General features: G+C 44.9%; 1 protein-coding gene across 2 annotated transcripts in view; it reads left to right on the forward strand.

Moving 5' to 3' along the window:
• Positions 1-21,127, forward strand: part of KCNQ5 (potassium voltage-gated channel subfamily Q member 5) — a 626,605-nt gene that overhangs the window by 498,117 nt on the left and 107,361 nt on the right. For both annotated transcript variants that reach the window (XM_086316787.1, XM_086316788.1), the window contains exons 6-7: positions 12,871-12,981; positions 19,173-19,268. In XM_086316787.1, coding sequence (XP_086172913.1) covers positions 12,871-12,981; positions 19,173-19,268 — 207 coding nt within the window. The remainder of the gene's footprint in view (positions 1-12,870; positions 12,982-19,172; positions 19,269-21,127) is intronic.

The following is a 21,127-nucleotide window of genomic DNA, read 5'->3' on the forward strand; positions in this document are numbered from 1 at the left end:
CTTGTCCTTGATGACACTGGTCACCTTTCTGAGAATCAATTTCCCCCCCGCCTTCCAGGGGGTTTACCAGGACATAGTGTTCTCTGCCACCTCTTAGAAGCTATTGGTTTCTGACTCAGTAAGTCTGCTGGTACAATAAATAGAAGTGTTTCTTACTACCAATGTGAGGCCTGATGGAATCAGAAGCTTTACTTCCAACTATTCAGGATTATTAACAACCAAGTGAAAACTGAGACATACACCCCTGGCAATATTTTCCATACAGTCTAGCGGTTATTAACCTCTCCAAGCCCCATTCCTACCTTTGGGGCGTTTATGGGGTATATTGGGCATGAATCCCTGGAGAACTCTTTCCTAAGACATCTGTTCTTAAAATTGGCACATGTGCAACTCTGGACACTTTTGTTAAGTGTTATTCTAATAGTATTGAGCACATGCTGTATTAAAAAAAAAAAAAACAGTATTATAGTCAGGAGACCAAGGTTCCAACCCCATCGTTAGTGTTAGTAGAGATGTGATATTAAGCAATTGTTTAATATTGCTGTAAAACTGAGAAAATAATAGTACCCAAACACAAAGTTGCTCTGTGTTTCAAATGAAACTAGGACGTGTGGGTTCACTTTATCCAATACTAGATAGCTGTGACTGCCACTCTTGTTGCTTATCTGACCACAAGCCTGGGAGAACAGTAGGGAGTGCTAATGCCATGAGCCCTTGCCACAGCAGAACTTGAGTTTCATGATGCCACCACCATGGAGTTTCCAATGTGTAAAGATTGAAAATCTTTCTGACCTACTAGTTCAAGATGACCAAATGTCAAAATTAACTTCATAGATTCTATGACTACCTACTATCTGAAATTGTATGCTCAGGAAGTAGCCCAAGAGATTACTTGGGCTAAGAGAAGAGAACAGGGAAGAAAAGAGACTAGAAAGAAGAGAAACAGAGCAGAGAGGAGGAAAGAGCAGGGAGGGAGAAGGAGATTGTTGACAACTGTTGACAGGAATCTTCCCCCTTAAAGGACCCCCTTAGGAATTGCTGGAGGGAATGTAAGTTGTGCACCCACTATGGAAACCAGTCGGAGAAGGTGATGGTACCCCACTCCAATACTCTTGCCTGTAAAATCCCATGGACAGAGGAGCCTGGTAGGCTGCAGTCCATGAGGTCACTGAGGGTCAGACACGACTGAGCGACTTCACTTTCACTTTTCACTTTTATGCATTGGAGAAGGAAAAGGCAACCCACTCCAGTGTTCTTGCCTGGAGAATCACAGGGATGGGGGAGCCTGGTGGGCTGCCATCTGTGGGGTTGCACAGAGTCGGACATGACTGAAGCGACTTAGCAGCAGCAGCAGCGTGGAAACCAGTACAGCTATTCCTCAAAAAAAAATAAGACTAGAACTACCACATGATTCTGCAGTTCTACCCTAAAGAAAATAAAAGTACTAGCTGTAGAAAATATATGCACCTCATATTCTATTTACAATAGCCAAGATTTACACTAGCAGCGCTGTTTACCATAGCCAAGACATAGAAGCAACCTAAGCACCCATCAACAGATGAATGGATAAAGAAGATATGTGTATATATACAGTGGAATATTACTCAGCCATAAAAAAGAATGAAATGATGTCATTTGCAGCAACATGGATGGACCTAGAGGTTATCATACTTAGCAAAATAAGCCAGAAAGAGAAAGACAAATACCATATGATTTCACTTACATGTGGAATCTACAATACAAAACAAATATACAAACATAGCCAAACAGAAACAGAGTTACAGATACAGAAAACAAACAGGTGGTTGCCAGAGGGCAGAGCAGGAGGGAGAGGGAAGAAATAGGTGAGGGAGACTGAAAGGTACAAATAAGTGAGTCCCAGGTATAAAGGGTACAGTGTGGGAAATATAGCCAATATCTGTGCAGTGTCTTTGTATGTGATATCGTAGCTAGACTTACCTTGGTGATGGTTTCAAAATGCTATAGAAATACCAAATCACTGTGTTGTGTAACAGGCACTAACAAAGGGCTTTAGGTCAATTATGGCTCAAAACAAACAAATAAACTCATAGAAAAAGAGACCAGATGTGTGTTTACCAGAGGCAGGGAGTGGAAGGTGGAGGAATTGAATGAGGATGGTCAAAAGGCACAAACTTCCAGCTATAAGTGCCATGGACATGATGTACCATGCAATAAGTATAATGAGCTCTGCTGTGCATTATATATGAAAGTTGCTAACAGAGTAAATCCTAAGTGTTTTAAAAACTATATATATATACACATATATGTATATTTATATATCCATTTCTTTAATGCTGTATCTATATAAGATGATGGGTGTTCGCTGAACTTATAGTGTTAATTATTTCATGATGTGTTCAAGTCAGGGCATTGTACTGTGCACCTTAAACTTCTGCAAAGCTGTGTGTCAATTATTTCTCAATAAAACTGGAAGAAAAAAAGATGAAAGAAAATAAAAATAATTTTAAAGAGACCCCCTTTAGGGGGAAATTATACTGTACTGTGGAAATCTACGAATAGTCTATTTTTAATTTGCTCACATAAATGCATTAGCTATAAACAGCTATTCATACCTGTGTTCTGCAAACCAGACCAGTAAATATTTGTTGATTTGTTGCTTGAAGAAAAGAAGGTAGGTTTATATCTCCTGGTCTCTAATTAATTGTGCTATTGAAAACAATTAACTGTAGCCTAATCTATGTCTAAATTATAACTTGAACACAGCACCTGTCTCCCATTAAAGAAAAATACTGAGGAAAGCTTGGACCCGAGTTTACATTTGTTGTGCAGTATGATTCCTGAGGGAGAAAACACTTGATTGTTGAACCCACTAAGAGGCCCCGAGCAGACCTCCGACTTTGCTACCATAATTACTCCTTTCTGCCAATATTTGCAACCCAAAGACTTTCAGAAAATCTCTCCTTACCTGCATGACTGCAGTTGAGGGCAAAACTTCCTCTGAGCTGCTCCCACATGCTGCAGCCCCTTCCAGTAAATGCCCACCCGGAAGGACAGCACGAGCCACAGGCACCACCAAGCCCACTGGTGAGGCCACAGGGGAAGCAGGCCTGTCCTTCTTGTCCCAACCCTTCCCGTCAGGCTGGTCTGCCGGCTTCCACCTCTAGTCATGAAGTGTGACAACCAATTAAAGTATTATTTTGCTAAAACAACACTGCAAGAGATATTGGAACATTAAAAAAATGTGTTTTTTAATTGTTTAGGGACTTCCCTGGTGACTGAGATGGTAAAGAATCTGCCTGCAAAGCAGGAGACCTAGGTTTGATCCCTGGGTCAAAAAGATCCCCAGGAAAAGGGAATGGTGACCCGATCCAGTATTCTGGCCTAGAGAATTCCACGGACAGAGGAGGCTGGCGGGCTACAGTCCATGGGGTCGAAACGAGTCCAAAAGAGATATTGGAACTTTTTATAAGTGTATCTTTTAAATGTTTGAATTCAAAACTTTATAACCTTTCCTAGTCAAAAGTCAATGAGTATGAATCAGTAATAAGTAAATATGTATATAAATACATAAATTTTCAAAATTTCACTAACCAGCAGATGTTAAGAGCATAGATCCTAGGGGCTCTGGAAGGAGTCAGAAAATGGAATGACACTCAATACAGTGGGTTTCCTCCAGGCCTGATTTTTGCCAACTCCTTAGGGTCACACATGCCAACTATAAGCAGGTAATTCCTTCCAGGAGCTCCCAGGGAAGAGGGTGTCTTTGGGGCTCTCTGTGAGCCCACCTTACTCTAGCTTTACATCCAAATTAGACCAGTTACTGCAGCTCAGTCCCTGGAGCTGCACGTGGCTTCTGGAACACAGAAGTGGGTGCATTGCTGAGCACAAGTGTGGGAGCAGAGACCCAGAAAGGCTACTCAGTTCATGTGCAAAGGATCAACTGAGAAAGCTTCCCAGGGCCTTCCAGTTACTGGGGAAAGGGAAGAAACATAAGGTAGCTGCACTGGGGTACCTCAAAGACAGCTTGACCTGAAAGCCCAGAAAAATCAGCAGCCTTCCTGCAGACTAGTGCCTCAGAAGGTAAAGAATCCGCCTGCAATGCCGGAGACCTAAGACTTGATCCCTGGGTCGGGAAGATCCCCTAGAGAAGGAAATGTCATCCACTCCAGTATTCTTGCCCGGGAAATCCCATGGATGGAGGAGCCTGCTGGGCTACAGTCCATGGAGTCACAAAGAATTGGACATGACTGAGAGGTTAACACTTTCACTTTCCTGCAGCCCTCTTCCAGGATGGTTTGATGGAATGCAAGCTTCCCTGGTGGCTCAGACGGTAAATAATCTGCCTGCAGTGCAGGAGACCTGGGTTCAATCCCAGGGTTAGGAAGATCCCCTGGAGGAGGGCGTGGCAACCCACTCCAGTATTCTTGCCTGGAGAATCCCCCTGGACAGAGGAGCCTGGTGGGCTAAAGTCCATGGAGTTGCAACGAGTCAGACATGACTGAGCAACTAAGCACAGCACAACCAGAGGTTGCCTTAGAAAGGGAGCAGCCAGGTCAAGCAGGGGGGTCAGTGTGATGCCCCCTGATAACAGCAGGAGGCCCAGTTTCCCCCTTTGCAGCCATAGGAAGCAAAATGATCTGCCCACAGGCACAAAACAGGAACCCTCGCCCCCGCTCCCTGGCATCCTGGTGCTAGATCCTTCCCCAGCCTCACCTTCAACAAAAGGCCCCTCAGCCCTCAAGCAAGCAACACCCCAGCGACTGTGAGGTCCAGCAGAGGAAGTGGCTGCTCCAGACTGGGCTGTGGGCCACTCCAGCTCCTCCTGGCCTGGCCCTGGTGGCACAAGGAGAAGGTAGGAGGGTCTCACTATCCTCCACCCCAGGCAGCCCAGGTATGACTCTCAGGGTTCATGACACCTCCTCACCAGTGCCATTAGAGGGGCAGCCCTGAGTTCAAAAGGAGGGCGCGGCACTCTTAACTGGACTTAGTACGTGGTCACTTTGCTGTGTCTGGAAGCAGCAGATTAAAACCCACTCAGAGCCCCAGGCCCAGGAAAACAACTCAAATGTGTGACTGGAATGGAAAGCAGACAAAGAAATGCAACATTATTGCTGTGACCAGACCATGAAATTTCTCCTTCCGTTTATTATTGTTAATAAACTACTGGAAAGGATTAAGCTGTTTTGCAGAAAAGGTGTGGTAGATTAAACTCCTTCCTGCATATTTAAGGTTATGAACCTGTCATGAGATGTAGCCAGGAGTGTTTTATCTGCAATCAGAATCCCTTCCAAGACTGCCAGGGGCATCTGGTTCGCTCGGCTGCTGTTTTGCACAACACGTTCTTTCTCACACCCTCACAGCCCAAACAAGCCCTCCCCATTCCAGGCCTTTCTCTCCCTGCAGGTGATCCTCCTTGTCCTTCACTGCAGGTGATGAAGCCACCATGAGCTTTTCCAGCCCAGCTCCCTCTTCACGTTGTGTCCACACAGTCTCCAACCTGTGGAGGATACATTCATCCACGCGACCAAGGCTAGCCCGCCACCATGTGCCCTTCCCCTTGGCTTGCTGTTGCTGCTTAGTCACTGAGTCATGCAACCCCGTGAACTTTCATCTGCCGGGTTCCTCTGTCCATGGGCTTTCCCAGGCACAATAGTGGAGTGGGTTGCCATTTCCTTCTCCAGGGGATTTGCCCCACCCAGGGATCGAACCCGAGTCTCCTGCATTGGCAGGCGAATTCTTTACCGTCTGAGCCACCAGGGGAGCCCCTGTCTTGGGTATCCCCCACCATAAAGCCCCCACTTCCCCTCTGCAGACTTGGCCTCTCTGCAGACAGGCACAGATCCGTCCTAGAAATCCCCACCTCACGTCAGAGATTCCCAGGAGTTCTCACCCCAGTTTCTCACTCTGTTTGTTACCAATGTTCTTGAAAGTGTTCTTTATTTGTTTACTAAACACTTACTGAGGTCCTGTTACTTTGCGGCAAACTTCATGCTAGAAAACAGAGTAAAGAAACAGTCCTTCCTTCCAGTTGAGGAAATGCGGCCCGAGGGAAAGCAGAGTAGACCACCCCTCATGATGGGAACCAAGAGGAAATGAGCAGGCCAGAGAGAAACCGGAGGCCCTGCCGTGGACAGTGGGCAGGGGGCCTCTCCGAGGACAGCCAGCTTAGGACAAGATCTGCAAAATGAGAAGGAGCCCTGGCAAGGGGGAATGGCTGCGGGGAGAGGCTGTGCAAGGGCTCTGCGGAAGGATGGCCTTGCCCATTCAAGGAGAGAAAGGACACTGTGGTCAAAGTGCAGTGAGCAGAGGGAAACCCAGGGCGGTGTGGGGGTGCCACGGAGACAGGGTCACGTGCTCCACAGCTCGGAGCTTAGAATTTATTCTGAATTTGGTGAACAGCCATTGCAGGACTTTTAGAGAGGAGTAAGAAAATAGCCTGTGCAGGTGTGTGGAGAAGGAAACAAGAGAAACAGGAACAAAAGCAGAAAAGGCAATTGAGAGATGACGGCTCATGATCTTCAAGAGCCAGGACGTGGAAACAACCTCAGGGTCATGACAATGGATCAGCAGGAGGGGGTGGTGTACACATGAGGGGCCTGCTACTCAGCATGGAAAGCGAAGAAACTCTGCCAACTGCAGCCACGTGGATGGACCTTGACCTCTAAGCCCAACAAGTCAGACAGGGACAGATACTGTATGATCTCACTTATATGTATTTAAAAACAAATAAAAATGGGCATAGAAGGAGCCTACCTCAACGTAGGCCCTATATGATAAGCCTACAGCAAACATTATTCTCAGTGGTGAAAAACTGAAAGAATTCCTAAGACCAGGAACAAGACAAGGGTATCCACTTTCATCATTATTATTCAACATAGTTCTGGAAGTCCTAGCTACAGCAGTCAGAGAAGAAAAAGAAATAAAAGGAATCCAGATCAGAAAAGAGGAAGTAAAGCTCTCGCTGTTTGCAGATGACATGATACTGTACATAGAAATCCCTAAAGATAATATCAGAAAATTACTAGAGCTAATCAGTGAATTTAGCAAAGTTGCAGGATACAAAATCAATACACAGAAATCACTTGCACTTCTATATATACTAACAGTAAAAAATCATAAAGAGAAATTAAGGAATCAATCCCATTCACCATTGCAACAAAAAGAATTAAGTATCTAGGAATAAACTTTCCTAAGGAGACAAAAGAACTGTACACAGAAAATTATAAGACACTAATGAAAGAAATCAAAGATGACATAAACAGGAGGAGAGATATTCCATGTTCCTGGGTAGGAAGAATCAATATTGTGAAGATGACTATACTACCAAATGCAATCTACAGATTCAACATGCTCCCTGTTAAATTACCAATGGCATTTTTCACAGAACTAGAACAAAATATTTCCCAATTCATATGGAAACACAAAATACCTCCAATAGCCAAAGCAGTCTTGAGAAAGAAGAATGGAGCTGGAGGAATCAAGCTTCCTGACTTCAGATTATACTACAAAGCTACAGTCAGCAAGACAGTATCGTACGGGCACAAAAACAGAAATACAGACCAATGGAACCAGATAGAAAGCCCAGGAAGAAACCCATGTACCTATGGGTACCTTATTTTTGACAAAGGAGGCAAGAATATACAATGAGGCAAATACAGCCTCTTCAATAAATGGTGCTGGGAAAACTGGACAGATACATGTAAAAGAATGAAATTAGAACATTTCCTAATACCACACACAAAGATAAACTCAAAATGGATTAAAGACCTAAATGTAAGACCACAAACTATAAAACTCTTAGAGGAAAACATAGACAGAATACTTGATGACATAAATCAAAGCAAGATCCTCTATAACCTACCTCCTAGAGTAATAGAAATAAAAACAAAAGTAAACAAGTGGGACCTGATTAAACCAAAAAGCTTTCACATAGCAAAGGAAGCTATAAGCAAGGTGAAAAGACAGCCCTCATAATGGGAGAAAATGATAGCAAATGAAACAACTGACAAAGGATTAATTTCCAAAATATACAAGCAGCTTATACAACTCAATACCAGAAAAGCAGACAACCCAATTAAAAAGTGGGAAAAGACCTAAACACACATTTTTCCAAAGAAGACATAAGGATGGCTAACAAGCACATGAAAAGATGCTCAACAACGGTCATTATTAGAGAAATGCAAATGAAAACTACAATGAGATATCACCTCACACCAGTCAGAATGGCCATCATCAAAAAGTCTACAAACAATAAATGCTAGAGAGGGTGTGGAGAAAAAGGAATGCTCTTGCACTGTTGGTGGGTATTTAAATTGATACAGCCACTATGGAAGACAGTATGGATATTCCTTTAAAAACTATGAATAAAACCACCATGTGACCCAGCAATCCCACTCCTAGGCATATACCCTGAGGAAACCAAAATTGAAAGAGACACATTTATCCCATTGTTCATTGCAGCACTATTTACAATAGTTAGAACATGGAAGCAACCTAGATGTCCATCGACAGATGAATGAATAAAGAAATTATGATACATATACACAATGGAATGTTACTCAGCCATAAAAAGGAACACATTTGAGAGCTCTAATGAGGTGGATGAACCTAGAACCTATTATACAGAGTGAAGTGAGTCAGAAAGAGAAAGATAAATATCATATTCTAATGCATATATATGGAATCTAGAAAATTGGTCCTGAATAATTTATTTACAGGGCAGCAGTGGAGAAACAGACATAGAGAATAGACCTATGCACGTGAGGAGAGGGGAGGAGAGGGTGAGATGTACAGAAAGAGTAACATGGAAACGTGCACTACCATATGTAAAGTAGATAGCCAACGGAAATTTGCTGTATGGCTCAGGAAACTCAAACAGGGGTTCTGTATCAACCTAGCGGGGTGGGATGGGGCAGGAGAGATGGGAGGGAGGTTCAAAAGGGAGGGAATATATGTATCCTATGACTGATTCATGTTGAGGTTTGACAGAAAACAGCAAACTTCTGTAAAGCAATTATCCTTCGATTAAAAATTAAGAAATTTTAAAAAACAGAAAGAGATGAGATTCATGGTTACAGCAGGTTTGGGAGGTGGAGTGGAGGAAGGTGGTTAAAAGGTACCAGCTTCCAATTAGAAGATAAACCAACACCAGGGATGTCAGTGCCACAAGGTGAGTGACTGTAGGTGAGACTGCTATGTGACATGCAGAAAAGCAAAGAGTAAATCCTAAGAGTTCTCATCACAAAAAGAAAAGTGTAACCCTTGTAGAGTATCTCTGCAGAATGATGGATGTTCACTAACCCTGCTGTGGTCATCATTTCACAGCAAATGTAAATCAAACCACCAAGCTATGTGTGTTGAACAGTGATGCACGTCAACCATCCCTTAATAAAATCTGGGGAAAGTATAGTAAAAAAGAGGCTGCTACAGAGCCTGATCTACCATGGCGCCCACGAGGACAGAGAGGAGGGAGTGGACTGGGAATATCGAAGCATCGTAACCTGCTGAGGGATTCAGAGAGGGACCTGTGGGGGAGGAGCAGCAAGGGTTCCTCGAGGCCTCCAATTGAGCAGCCCATACACGAGGTTTGTGAGATGTTAGTTCCCTAACCAGGGATTGAACCTGGGCCCTCAAGGATTTCCTGACAGCAGTGTTCTTGATTGGGAAGGGATGTAATTGGCACAGCAGGCTGGGGGTAATAAAAGTTCTGTCTTAAATATATTAAGTTTAAATGACTGGGCAGCATCCAAAGAGAAGTATCAGTTGCAGATATGTGGATCCAGAGCTCAGAAGAGTGGTCTGACCTGGAGGCAGAAACTCAGTGTGTTCCTCATAAAAATGGCATTTAAGTCTTGAGAACGTTTCAGATCACCTGGCAAAAGAGAGAAAAGAGGAGATAGAAGAGAAAGGAAAAATGAAAGAACAGAATTTTTCAAAAAAGAGAAAAAGACCCAGAAGCAAACCTTAAGAATCTAATATTCGAAGGTTGACTGGTGTAGGATGAGCCACATAAAAGAAGCTGCCAAAGATGTAAAGCTATGACAAACAGCATATGAAAAAGCAGAGACATCACTTGCCAACAAAGGTCTATATAGTCAAAGCTATGTTTTTTCAGTAGTCATGTATGGATGTGAAATTTGGACCATAAAAAAAGCTGAAAGCCAAAGAACTGATGCTTTAGAACTGTGGTGCTGAAGAAGACTTTTGAGAGCCCCTTGAACTGCAAGGAGATCAAACTAGTCAATCCTGCAGGAAATCAATCCTGGATATTCATTGGAAGGACTGAAGCTCCTTTACTTTGGCCATCTGATGCGAAGAGCTGACTCATTGGAAAAGACCCTGATGCTGGGAAAAAACAAGGGCAAGAGGAAAAGGGAATGACAGAGGATGAGATGGTTGGATGGCTTCCCCCACTTAAGGACGAGTTTGAGCAAATTCTGGGAAATCGTGAAGGACAGGGAACCCTGGCATGCTGCAGTCCACAGAATTGCAAGGAGTTGGACACGCCTGAGCAACAGCAACAATAAAGAAGTAAAGGGAAAACCATGAAAGTAAGGCAAGAAGAGAGTTTAGGAAGGGTGGTCAGCTGAGCGGGATGCTTTTGGAGGGTTTACAGCACAAAGTGTCCCTTCCATTACCATTTCTGCCTCTCAACAGGTTTCCCTCCTCTGAAAGCTGGGGAAGGTGACATGACCAAGACGGCTGCTGTTAGAAACCGCTGGCGACCCTGTCCCTGTGTCTACCTCTCTTCTCAGTCCTCATTCTCCTTGTTTTCCATGAGCCTGTGACACCAGGGCTCACCTGGTCTTCTGTGAAGCTGTCTTCTCCATTGAGTTTCCATTTACATAACCCGTTCCTAGTCCTCCTACTTTTGAAACAATATACTCCTCTGGCTTTCCTTTTCCTTCTGCCCCTTAATTGTGTGGGTTTCCTGAGGAGGTGTCCTGCACCCCTTCTTCACACTCTGCTACCTCATGGCTTCACAGAGCTTCCACAGTCACTCAGCACCTGATTCCAAAATCCACATCTCAAGCCAACCTCAAGTCTTAAGACGCAGGCTCTCCTTCTTAATTCCTTGCTAATATGGCTTCCCCAGGTAGCACTAGTGGTAAGGAACCCACCAGCCAATGCAGGAGACTTTAGAGATAAGAGCTCTATCCCTGAATCGGGAAGATCCCCTGGAGGAGAGCAGGGCAACCCACTCCAGTATTCTTGCCTGGAAAATTCCATGGACAGAGGAGTCTGGTGGGCTACAGTCCATGGGATTGCAAAGAGTCAGGCATGACTGAGCTCACACACACACACACACACACACACACACACACACACACAGAATGTCTAGATCAGCCACATACTGATATTTGAAAAGCCGTCATTGAAAGTCACTCTTCATCTTTGCTCCCGAACCCTTTCCTTCTTGTCGTCTTTCTATTTATGGGGCCACACCTTCCACTTGAAGTGTTCCAATCCTGTTGGTTTGGTCGTCACCTTCCTTCTGGATGATCTGTGGATATGCTACTATTGCTCTTCTTCAGCTTGTCTCTTTACTCTCCACCTTGTACCATCCCACTTCGACTGTTCTGATTCAATCACCCCATCATTCTACCAGGTCAGGCTTGCCTCGTCTGTCCTGGAGCACAGCCAGAACTCTGTTCTAAAGCACACAAGCAGCCCCTGGAGCAGTTTATCATCAGGGAGACAAGACCCAGGGATCATTTCTCAGACACTCCCTGGTCTAGCATTAGCTAGCTCCAGTGCAGCTAAGTACACATTCCAAAACCCACCCTGTTTATCCCACTGCTGTGCAGCTGTTCATCTGTATCCCCTCCCTGGATTACTCTATCATCTCTGTCTCTCAAAATAGTACCCCTCCTTCAAAGCCTGGGTATGATGATATCTTCCCAACAAAGCTTCTGCAACTCGCCCAAGCTAGTACTAATCTCTTTGAATTTGAGCAGCAGATTATTTGTGCTTTCAGCATAATACCTGTCTTGCCCTATTTTGTGTTTTAATGATTTGTGTGTGACATACTTCCCTTCTTATGCCCTAAATATCTTAGGACAGGAGCCATGCACCTCTCATTTTTGTTCCACTACAAATCAAAGCACGCACCCTACACACACCAGGCCTTCAGGAAATGCCCTCCAGGGAAATGAGTGGATAGACTTAATTAACACAAATTATTGTTTTGTGTACTGATCCAGTCCTAAAGCCGAAGAATTGATGCTTTTCAACTGTGGTGTTGGAGAAGACTCTTGAGAGTCCCTTGGACTTCGAGGAGATCCAACCAGTCCATTCTAAAGCAGATCAGTCTTGGGTGTTCTTTGGAAGGGCTGATGCTAAAGCTGAAACTCCAGTACTTTGGCCACCTCATGTGAAGAGTTGACTCATTGGAAAAGACTCTGATGCTGGGAGGGATTGGGGCCAGGAGGAGAAGGGGACGACAGAGGATGAGATGGCTGGATGGCATTACCGACTCCATGAACTTGAGTCTGAGTGAACTCCGGGAATTGGTGATGGACAGGGAGGCCTGGCGTGCTGCAATTCATGGGATGGCAAAGAGTCGGACACGACTGAGCGACTGAACTGAACTGAACTGAAAGCCATGGTGTGATCATTCCTATATCACTGATGGTTATCCACTTACTAATCTAGCCTTTCTTTGAATGCACTTAGGAAAGATGGAAAATCGTATTATAAGGGAGGAACAAGTATGTAGGTTACTCCCTTCCTTAAGCAAAGAGTTCTGTTATGTGTCATGGAAAATTAAAGCACAGTAATAAAATGCACCAGCCAGACTGCTTGAATAATGATTTAGTGGAAACTGTTCGTGAGTCCTGACTTCCCTCTCAAGTACTTAAGCTGCACGTCCTGTTTATTTGTTTTTAGATAACATTGACCACGATCGGTTATGGAGACAAAACCCCCCTGACGTGGCTGGGAAGGCTGCTGTCAGCAGGCTTCGCACTCCTGGGCATTTCTTTCTTTGCACTTCCTGCTGTGAGTATCTTTGCAAAAATTAAACACTTCCAGTTGGATTGTAGAGGTTTACTAGCATGAGCTTCCTTTAAACAATATGCCCTGGAACATAGCTATATTTACTGGTATCATTTTTCTGATATAATGTTGACTTTTCTACATATAGCTAGTTGGATAATTTAAAAAATGGTCTTCCCTTGGAGACATTTAACCCAAAAGTTTTCTACCAGCTGGGGCTTTAGGATCAAATAATAATTCAGGTGGCATCAGTCAACATGCTCCTAATACATTGAAAATAGGTGTAAAGAATTAAAGCTGTCCTCCTCTTAAACTGATGGCTCCAGTTAAGTGTGTGAGGTGTGAGCTACTGAAGAGATTCATGTGCCCACGTGGAGTATTTACCTCTTCGGATCCACTTGAGTGAGAAGCACATGGATTTAAAGGGTCTTTAAAGTGTCAGATGATTTATTGTTTGTGTCATCATTGATTTTTGTTAACCACCAGTTTCTGTATCATATCAGAATGAAGAGCACACTTATCTTCTCTTAAGCTTCTGATTATTTTCCCCTGAGTGGATGAAGCCTGTCTTTCTGGTTGTTTTATCCTCTTGTGTCTTCAAAGGCAGTTTGTGAAAATATTTATTACAATTTGCCACCATCCCCAAGCTCTCTCTTTCACTCACTCCACCCCTCGTGGGGGAAAGGAGCCCAGAAGTAGGCTTGTTAGAGCCATGGCCGCCGTGCTGCTTAAGAAACCAGAGCCTCCATCTTGCTCGAGACACAGGCAGGCTCACAGAGACCCCAGGGCACCCCTCCAAGGAGCCAAGGGGGTGGGGCCTTCAGCACCACAGGCTGAGGTTCCTGGGGCTCCACCTCTGCCCGAACCCCTTGTCCTTCCCATGGCCAGTGCTCAGCTCCAGGCTGACTGGCTGGTTGCATCCCAGACCACCTAAAGTCAGAGAAGGGTCCCCAGGGACCATGCATGAGCTCAGGTACCAGATCTCACTTTGAATTCGGGTTCAGTCCCATGCTCCCCAAGTGTGATTGTGTTGGTTTGCTAGGACTGCTGTAACAAGGTGTCACAGACTATCTGGCTTGACCTAACATAGTTCAGTTGTCTCTTGGTTCTGGAATTTTCCTGATGGTTCAGATGGTAAAGCATCTGCCTACAGTGTGGGAGACCCAAGTTCGATCCCTGGGTCAGGAAGATCCCCTGGAAAAGGAAATGGCAACCCCCTCCAGTAATCTTGCCTGGAAAGTCCCATGGATGGAGGGGCCTGGTAGGCTATAGTCTATGGGGTCACAAAGAGTCGGACACGACTGAGCAACTTCACTTTCTTTCTCATGGTTCTAGAGGTGAAAGTTGAAAACCAAGGAGCTGGCAGGGCTGGTTCTTTCCGAGGGCCCCAAAGGAGGGATGCATCCAGGCCTCATGGACACCGTATCCTCATGGCTACTCCCTGTGTCTCCCTCTGTCCATGTCCAAGTTTCCTCTAAAAAGGACACCAGCCACACTGGGCTAGGGCCCGCCCTATGAGCTCACTGTAACTTGATCACCTGGGTAAAGACCTTTTCTCCAAATAAGGTCGTACACTGAGGTCCTGGGGATTAGGACTCCAACCTGTAAATTTTGGACACAAGTCAGCCCGTAACAGACCCTGAGTACATTTATTAACGTCATGTATGAAGAGTTATTGCACCCAAAGAAAGTTTTTGAAGACCAATGATATAACATAAGTCAAGTGCTTGTCATGAAGAAAACTTTTACAATATGTGTGTGTTTCCTGCTGAGACAAAGTGGAAAAGAGGACAGAAAGCTTCTGTCCATCCAGAGTCACATGAATCCGGCGACCTCAGCCATGTAGAACAGACACCCACGTGACAGCCAGATTCCCTACAGGAAAACACCTTAGAAACAGCAAAATGCAGTCTTGTGCTTTTTTACCCAAAATAATGGCGCCAAAGACCTGCCACTGTTGGGTTTAATACTCATCCTGAGGCCACACGTATAACAGCCCATGTGATCCCTCAAAGAATCACAGACATGGCGGAGGCCACGTCAGGGCGATTCCCTTGCAGGGCAACAGTGTCCGCCGTCTCCCCAGGAGAGATCGAGGTCTTTCATTACCTTCGCTTAATTTAGAGGGAAGTCTGATAAGGTGAGTTCTGTAGTTTCACACTTCTTCGAGGATTCTAAACAGCAATGTGGAAGTAGGCTGCAGAACCAGGAAGAGATAATAGCAAAGGATGGAAAAGAGAGCCTGTAAGCAGAGAGCAGAGACAAGTGTTCAAAGGTGTAAAGACCTGGGCCAGTTCGCATGAAGGTCAGCCATCTTCAGGCACTGCCTGCATCCCACCCAGCAGGTTGCTCGCCTCCATCGTGAAACCCTGGACCATCATGGCAGAGTCAGTTGTATTGCTGTTAGGTTAAGGGTCAGAGACTAATTAGTCATTCTTGAGAAGCTTTCCCAATAAAGTGATTAAGATTTTATATGTAAATTAAATCAATTCGTGTTGGAAATCAAAATCTCACTCACCCGTAGCATCCCCTCACAGGGCCAAGCAGAGTAGACTTTACCATGGAGAGTTTCACTGCAGTCTCACGGTAGGTGCAGGGTTCTTACTGAATGAATGAAAGATGGTTCATGTTTACCTTTAATAAAAAAAAATAAAAAGGTGGCTGGAAACACCAGTATGTCCAGTGCACCTGCCGGCCGCAGTGGTGTCAGATTGAAATTAGGGGAACACAGGGGCACTTTGCTAAGAAAGTCAGAATGGATGCTGGGCCTGCCTTCCACCCAGGAAAGAAAGGGCCAAGAAGAGAAGAGCCTTCCCTGTCTTTCCCTAGAAGTAGGATTCTCCTGTACACCACAGAGGCATTCTCCTGCACATCACACAGGCATGTGGGCCACCACCTCGGCTGGGGTCTGTTTCCCTGAGGCCCCATCCCAGGGCCTCAAGATAAGGAGAATTCTCCTGTATTCTTGGCTGAGAAGCATGAGTAGCATAAGTCACCACTGCCTTAGAGGGACTGTCTCCACCTGCGGACCCTCGCTTCCCTCTTGCTGAGAATATCTTTAACCTGTTTGCCAAGTACAGGGTACAAATCAGCTCTTTTAACCTGGAAGAAAAGGGATAAATATTTTGAATATTTGCCAAGATGTCTTATTTCTATCTGATGTTTATGGAGAACTTCTAAAACTTAAAACCTGAAAGTTTATCTCACCTTAGAAAGTGAAAGTGAAGTCGTTCAGTCGTGTCCGACTCGTTGGGATCCCGTGGACTGTAGCCCACCAGGCTCCTCCGTCCATGGGATTCTCCAGGCAAGAATACTGGAGTGGGTTGCCATTTCCTTCTCCAGGGGAATCTTCCCTACCCGGGGATCGAACCCTGGTGTCCCGCATTGCAGGCAGACACTTTAACCTCTGAGCCACCAGGGAAGGTAATGAATTAAGACAAAACTCAATTTCTGAGAATGTGTCTCTGTCGGTCTCAATATTTGACGGGATGGCACGTTAGCTATATTTTACACAGCAGGCTTTATTTTTAACAGACCTGCGTTTCTGTATATGAACTGACGGCTGAGGGAGATGGAGAAGGACTGGACAGGAGCCGTAACCAGACAATGAGCAGAGCTGGTGTCATGACTGCTGTAATGTACAGTCTGGCTCAAGAGCCCTGCAGCCCACGGTCGCCATCTACTAGTGTGTGTTTCTAAGCAATGCCAGCATGATTTCCACCACATTTTAGCTTGTTTGGCAGGTGTTCAGTTTGTGTTATGCAGGGCCTGTCTTCATTTTCCAAAAGGGATTTAACTCTGAACCTCATATTTACATAATGAATGCTCAAAAATAGTAGCCATTGCTGTTAATTCAATTTCTACAAAAACTAAATTATGCTTCCTATGAGCGGATTATACACATCTATGCATGTAATATAAATACATAATATAAATATATGCTATAAATTCTGCTGTTTCAGTCTCTTACATGTTTAAGCTTCATGAAAAATGACATTAAAAGGAAAATAAATAAATCTTTCCTAAATGGTCTTAAGGAGCAGAAGGTAATTTTGGAGTTGTGAATAACTAAGAGTTGATTTGGATTTGGAAACAGAAGGCCATTTTTATAACCTCTAAATGCAGGGAGATGTTAAAATCCACGAATAAAATCCTACAAACCAGGTTTTCATAAAGCTTAGTTTGTTCAGTCACAACCTGCGTGAGATGAAAACCTCAGACAGGACGAGACAGTCGCTGAGAAAGAGCGATGGAAAACAGACCCTGTGACGTCGTTTCTAATTTCACAGTGCAGTTGCACATCCTGATTGATGAGGGAGTCCATCACTGCTCATTAACGGCAATAGTATCATTGTATAACTGTATTTAAACATAACTGCGTTATGTATTATCTGGTTATCATCACAGAGGTACTCAGAATTGTGGAATCTCAAGGAGAATTCTCCAGTATTCTTGCCTGGAAAATCCCATGGACAAAGGAGCCTGGCAGACTATACAGCCCACGGGGTCACCAGAGTCGGACATGACTTAGTGACTAAACCACCTCAAGATAAGGAGGAAGAGTAAAGGTTATCTAGAGCCCAAAAATATCCTCATCAAGTTGTCATCCACTGAGACCTAAAACGTCGCAAGGATGAGACATACCACCTCCTCAGACAGCCCTTACTATCTGTGAGTGACTTCAAACACATAAAGAAAAGAAAAACAGCCGTCCCTTACCTATGGCAAGGAACTGACTTACAGTTCGTAAGATACCCGGCTGTAACCTAAGGGTTAGATTCCTTGAAGTTTAATAAAAAGCTAATAATTTATAGCTAGCAAGTACAATCCCAGACTCGAAAGCTGAGGGGCTCTGCTTCCCACACCAATAAAGTGGAGACTAAGAGACAAAGCCCAGAGACTGAACTGAGTGAACTCTGAAGCCAACCTCAACCTGAGGCTGACGTGAAGCATCTTGATTCCACAAATTTAGACCAAAGCAAACTGAAAATAGGGGACGTATCAAGAGAGCAGGATTTTGGCAGATGAAGACGATATGCAGAAAAAGGCAAACCAGCCAAAAAGCCAGTATAAACACAGAAGGATCAGGCTAGTTTTACCAGCCCCCAGACCTAATGGGTGAGCCAAAACCGAGAAAGCAAGGCTTGCTCCGAGTGTTAAGACTCTGAGGATTAAGACCCAGGAGAGGGGCTTCCCTGGTGGCTTGGTGGTAAAGAATCTGCCTGCCAATGCAGGAGACACGGGTTCAATCCCTGATCCAGGAAGATCCCACGTGCCAAGGAGCAACTAAGCCCGTGCACCACCACTACCGAGCCTGGGCTCGAGCCCACGTGCCTGGAGCCCAGGCTCCACCACAAGAGAAACCACTGCAATGAGAAGACCAAGAACAGCAAGTAGATAGTCACCGCCACTTGCCACAGCTAGAGAAAGCCCTCACAGTAATGAAGACCCAGCACAAAGAAAAACTAATTGATGAGTGAATTAATTAACTTTAAAAAATAAAGAATCGGGAGGATAAGTATGTGCTTTGCATTGACCCGTGCTCTCATCTGTACTGGACAAATAGGCAAAAAGGAAACATCTCCAAGCCTGAGTGTCTATGTGTCTCATCTAAACAACTGTCCTTCCCCACTTGCTTTCCTTTGGTAGGTGTAGAATTATAGCATCATGAACAGATCTTAAAATTTAATAAGATCATTCCCCCACCCATTCATGAACGGAAAGTATAAACTGGAGTAGTTGCCATCAGCATGCTAAAATAGCTCCCAGGTCCGCATCCACGAGGCAGTAACACCTCCAGATTTTAAATCCCCCTCATCTGTCACTGGATAGGCCTGTTTTCTCTAACTTAGGTGCAAAGAAACGCCACAGAGAAGGCCATGCAAAAGCATTTTTTTATTTGGAATTGTGGGGCCTCCTCCTATACCCTAGGAGACTGGAGGGCAGCACCTGGTGATTTTCTGAAGGACAGACATCATCCTGTTTCTTGTTCAACAACTTGCCATTGGCCAGTGGCATAATAATAGAGGAAATCATGTTTGTCTAATGAGTAACGAGATTATGGACAGGTTGCATACTGTTTGTATTTTCTCAGACTCTTCTTAAAGGGTTGTTTTTTTCTTTTAGTATTTGTATTATTTAATGATGCTTTGGGGGGAATTTTTTTTAAGCACTATTTCTGTATTTTGTCACAGGGCATTCTTGGCTCAGGTTTTGCATTAAAAGTACAAGAACAGCACCGCCAGAAACATTTTGAGAAAAGACGGAACCCAGCTGCCAACCTCATTCAGGTAAATGTCAGTGCCCCAGGAGCACGGCCCTCCCTGCAGGGGTGCTAGGTCGGGAACCAGGCTCTCTGTGGCCTCACTTGCAAGAGCTACCCTTTGGTTTTGTTTTTAAACACGAAGCTAGAACTTACTGCACAGTCTTGGATTTGGTCATGGGTTCCCCACTCCCAAACAGAAAAATATCTATTTTCAGTCAATGGTCCGTGCTTCGTTTGCATTCATTAACCATGCCAGCAAGGCCACAGGGGCTTCACTAGTGGTTCAGTGGTAAAGAACCTGCCTGCTAATGCAGGAGACCCAGGTTCGATCCCTGGGTCAGGAAGATCCCCTGGAGAAGGAAATAGCAACCCACTCCGGTATCCTTGCCTGGAGAATCCCATAGACAGAGGAGCCTGGCAGGCTATAGTCCATGGGGGTCGCAAAGAGTCAGACACGACTTAGCAACTACACAGCAACAACAACAAGCAAGGCTACACAGATGTCAGCAAGGCAGTGCTGCTCCCGGAATGGCCTAGAGTCATGAACTAGTTGGTGAAACACCATTGATCATTCAGGATGGAGCAGAAAGCCTGCACTGCACTCACCTTCTGCGGCCAGGTGTATGTGGCTGTTCTGAAAAACACATTTATTCAGAATGTCAAGGTTTAGTACTTGGGGGATCACTTTTAATGCTGTCTAGAGCAATAACTAGAAATACTTATTTTAGAAAGTGGTGTAATGGAGTCCATCAGTGTTTGAGCACATTGAAAAGTGAAAGTCGCTCAGTCGTGTCCGACTCTTTGCAACCCCATGGACTTAGTCCATGGAATTTTCCAGGCCAGAACACTGGGGTGGGCAGCCTTTCCCTTCTCCAGGAGATCTTCCCAACCCAGAGATCGAACCCAGGTCTCACACATTGCAGGCAGATGTTTTACTAGCTGATCCACAAGGGAAGCCCTTGAGCACCTTACTTGAAGCTAACTCATAATGTATAAGTTGTTCGGCGTTTAATCTTCTTTTCAATAACTCGGGTTTGCTTCATCAGTAAAGGAATGCTTCTCTTTTGTCCTCCATATCTCTGGGGAGCAGAACCACCCTGGAAGACGGGTTAAAAATCACTTAATATGTTTTCCTCTGGATCCATGCTGTGGAGTTCATATTTAATTACAGCAGAGATGATTATGTAATCTCCTCCCTGCCAGGCAGCAGGCGACCCAGAGCTACAGAACCAGAGGCTCTGGGGCGGTGGCTGTGGTTTCTGCAACAGGAACACGCTCTCTCACTTACACTGTGGGTTCCGGGAGAGGGAGGGGGTCAGCGGCCACAACACAGCAGCCCTCCTGCAGCCTTTGCTTGTGGCTGTGATGCTGGCACCTCCTGCAGAGGTGGGCTGAGTAGAGGAGGGCTCAGCAACATCAGGAAGGGAGTCCATCTGTTTCTGTGGCCACATGAGGGTGTCAGTGTTTAAATAAAGCTGTTCCCTGACTCCTAATGCGAAGCACTGAGGGGCTCTAGTTTTTAACTTTCCAGGTTTTAAAGGGGCACCAAAGATACAGTAAATTCTGTTTTCCTGAAGGAAATATCCCTGAATAGCAGGAGTTTAAGATCTGAGGCCAAATGATGAGGGGTGCTGAAGGAGAGCGTCCGCACCCCAGAGCATACAGAAAACACCCGAGAGCAAGCCCCCCACCCTGTGGAGCTTAACTGACCATAAGGTGTCCCCACATGTCTAATGCATTTTTCTCCTTGCTCCTTTTCTCTTTCGACTCCTCTTTCATGTATACATCTTTCAGTTCTTGAAGAATGCTTTCTAGCCTGTGAGCACAGAGTTACTCCCTGGGTTCCTGGCACAAGCTCGGTCCGTCTGGGGAACGGATAACATG

The sequence above is a fragment of the Bos grunniens genome, chromosome 9 (genome assembly GCF_055505025.1).
Source record: "Bos grunniens cultivar Pamir isolate PY7600 chromosome 9, Bosgru_T2T1.0, whole genome shotgun sequence".
NCBI classification, from domain to species: Eukaryota; Metazoa; Chordata; class Mammalia; order Artiodactyla; family Bovidae; genus Bos; species Bos grunniens.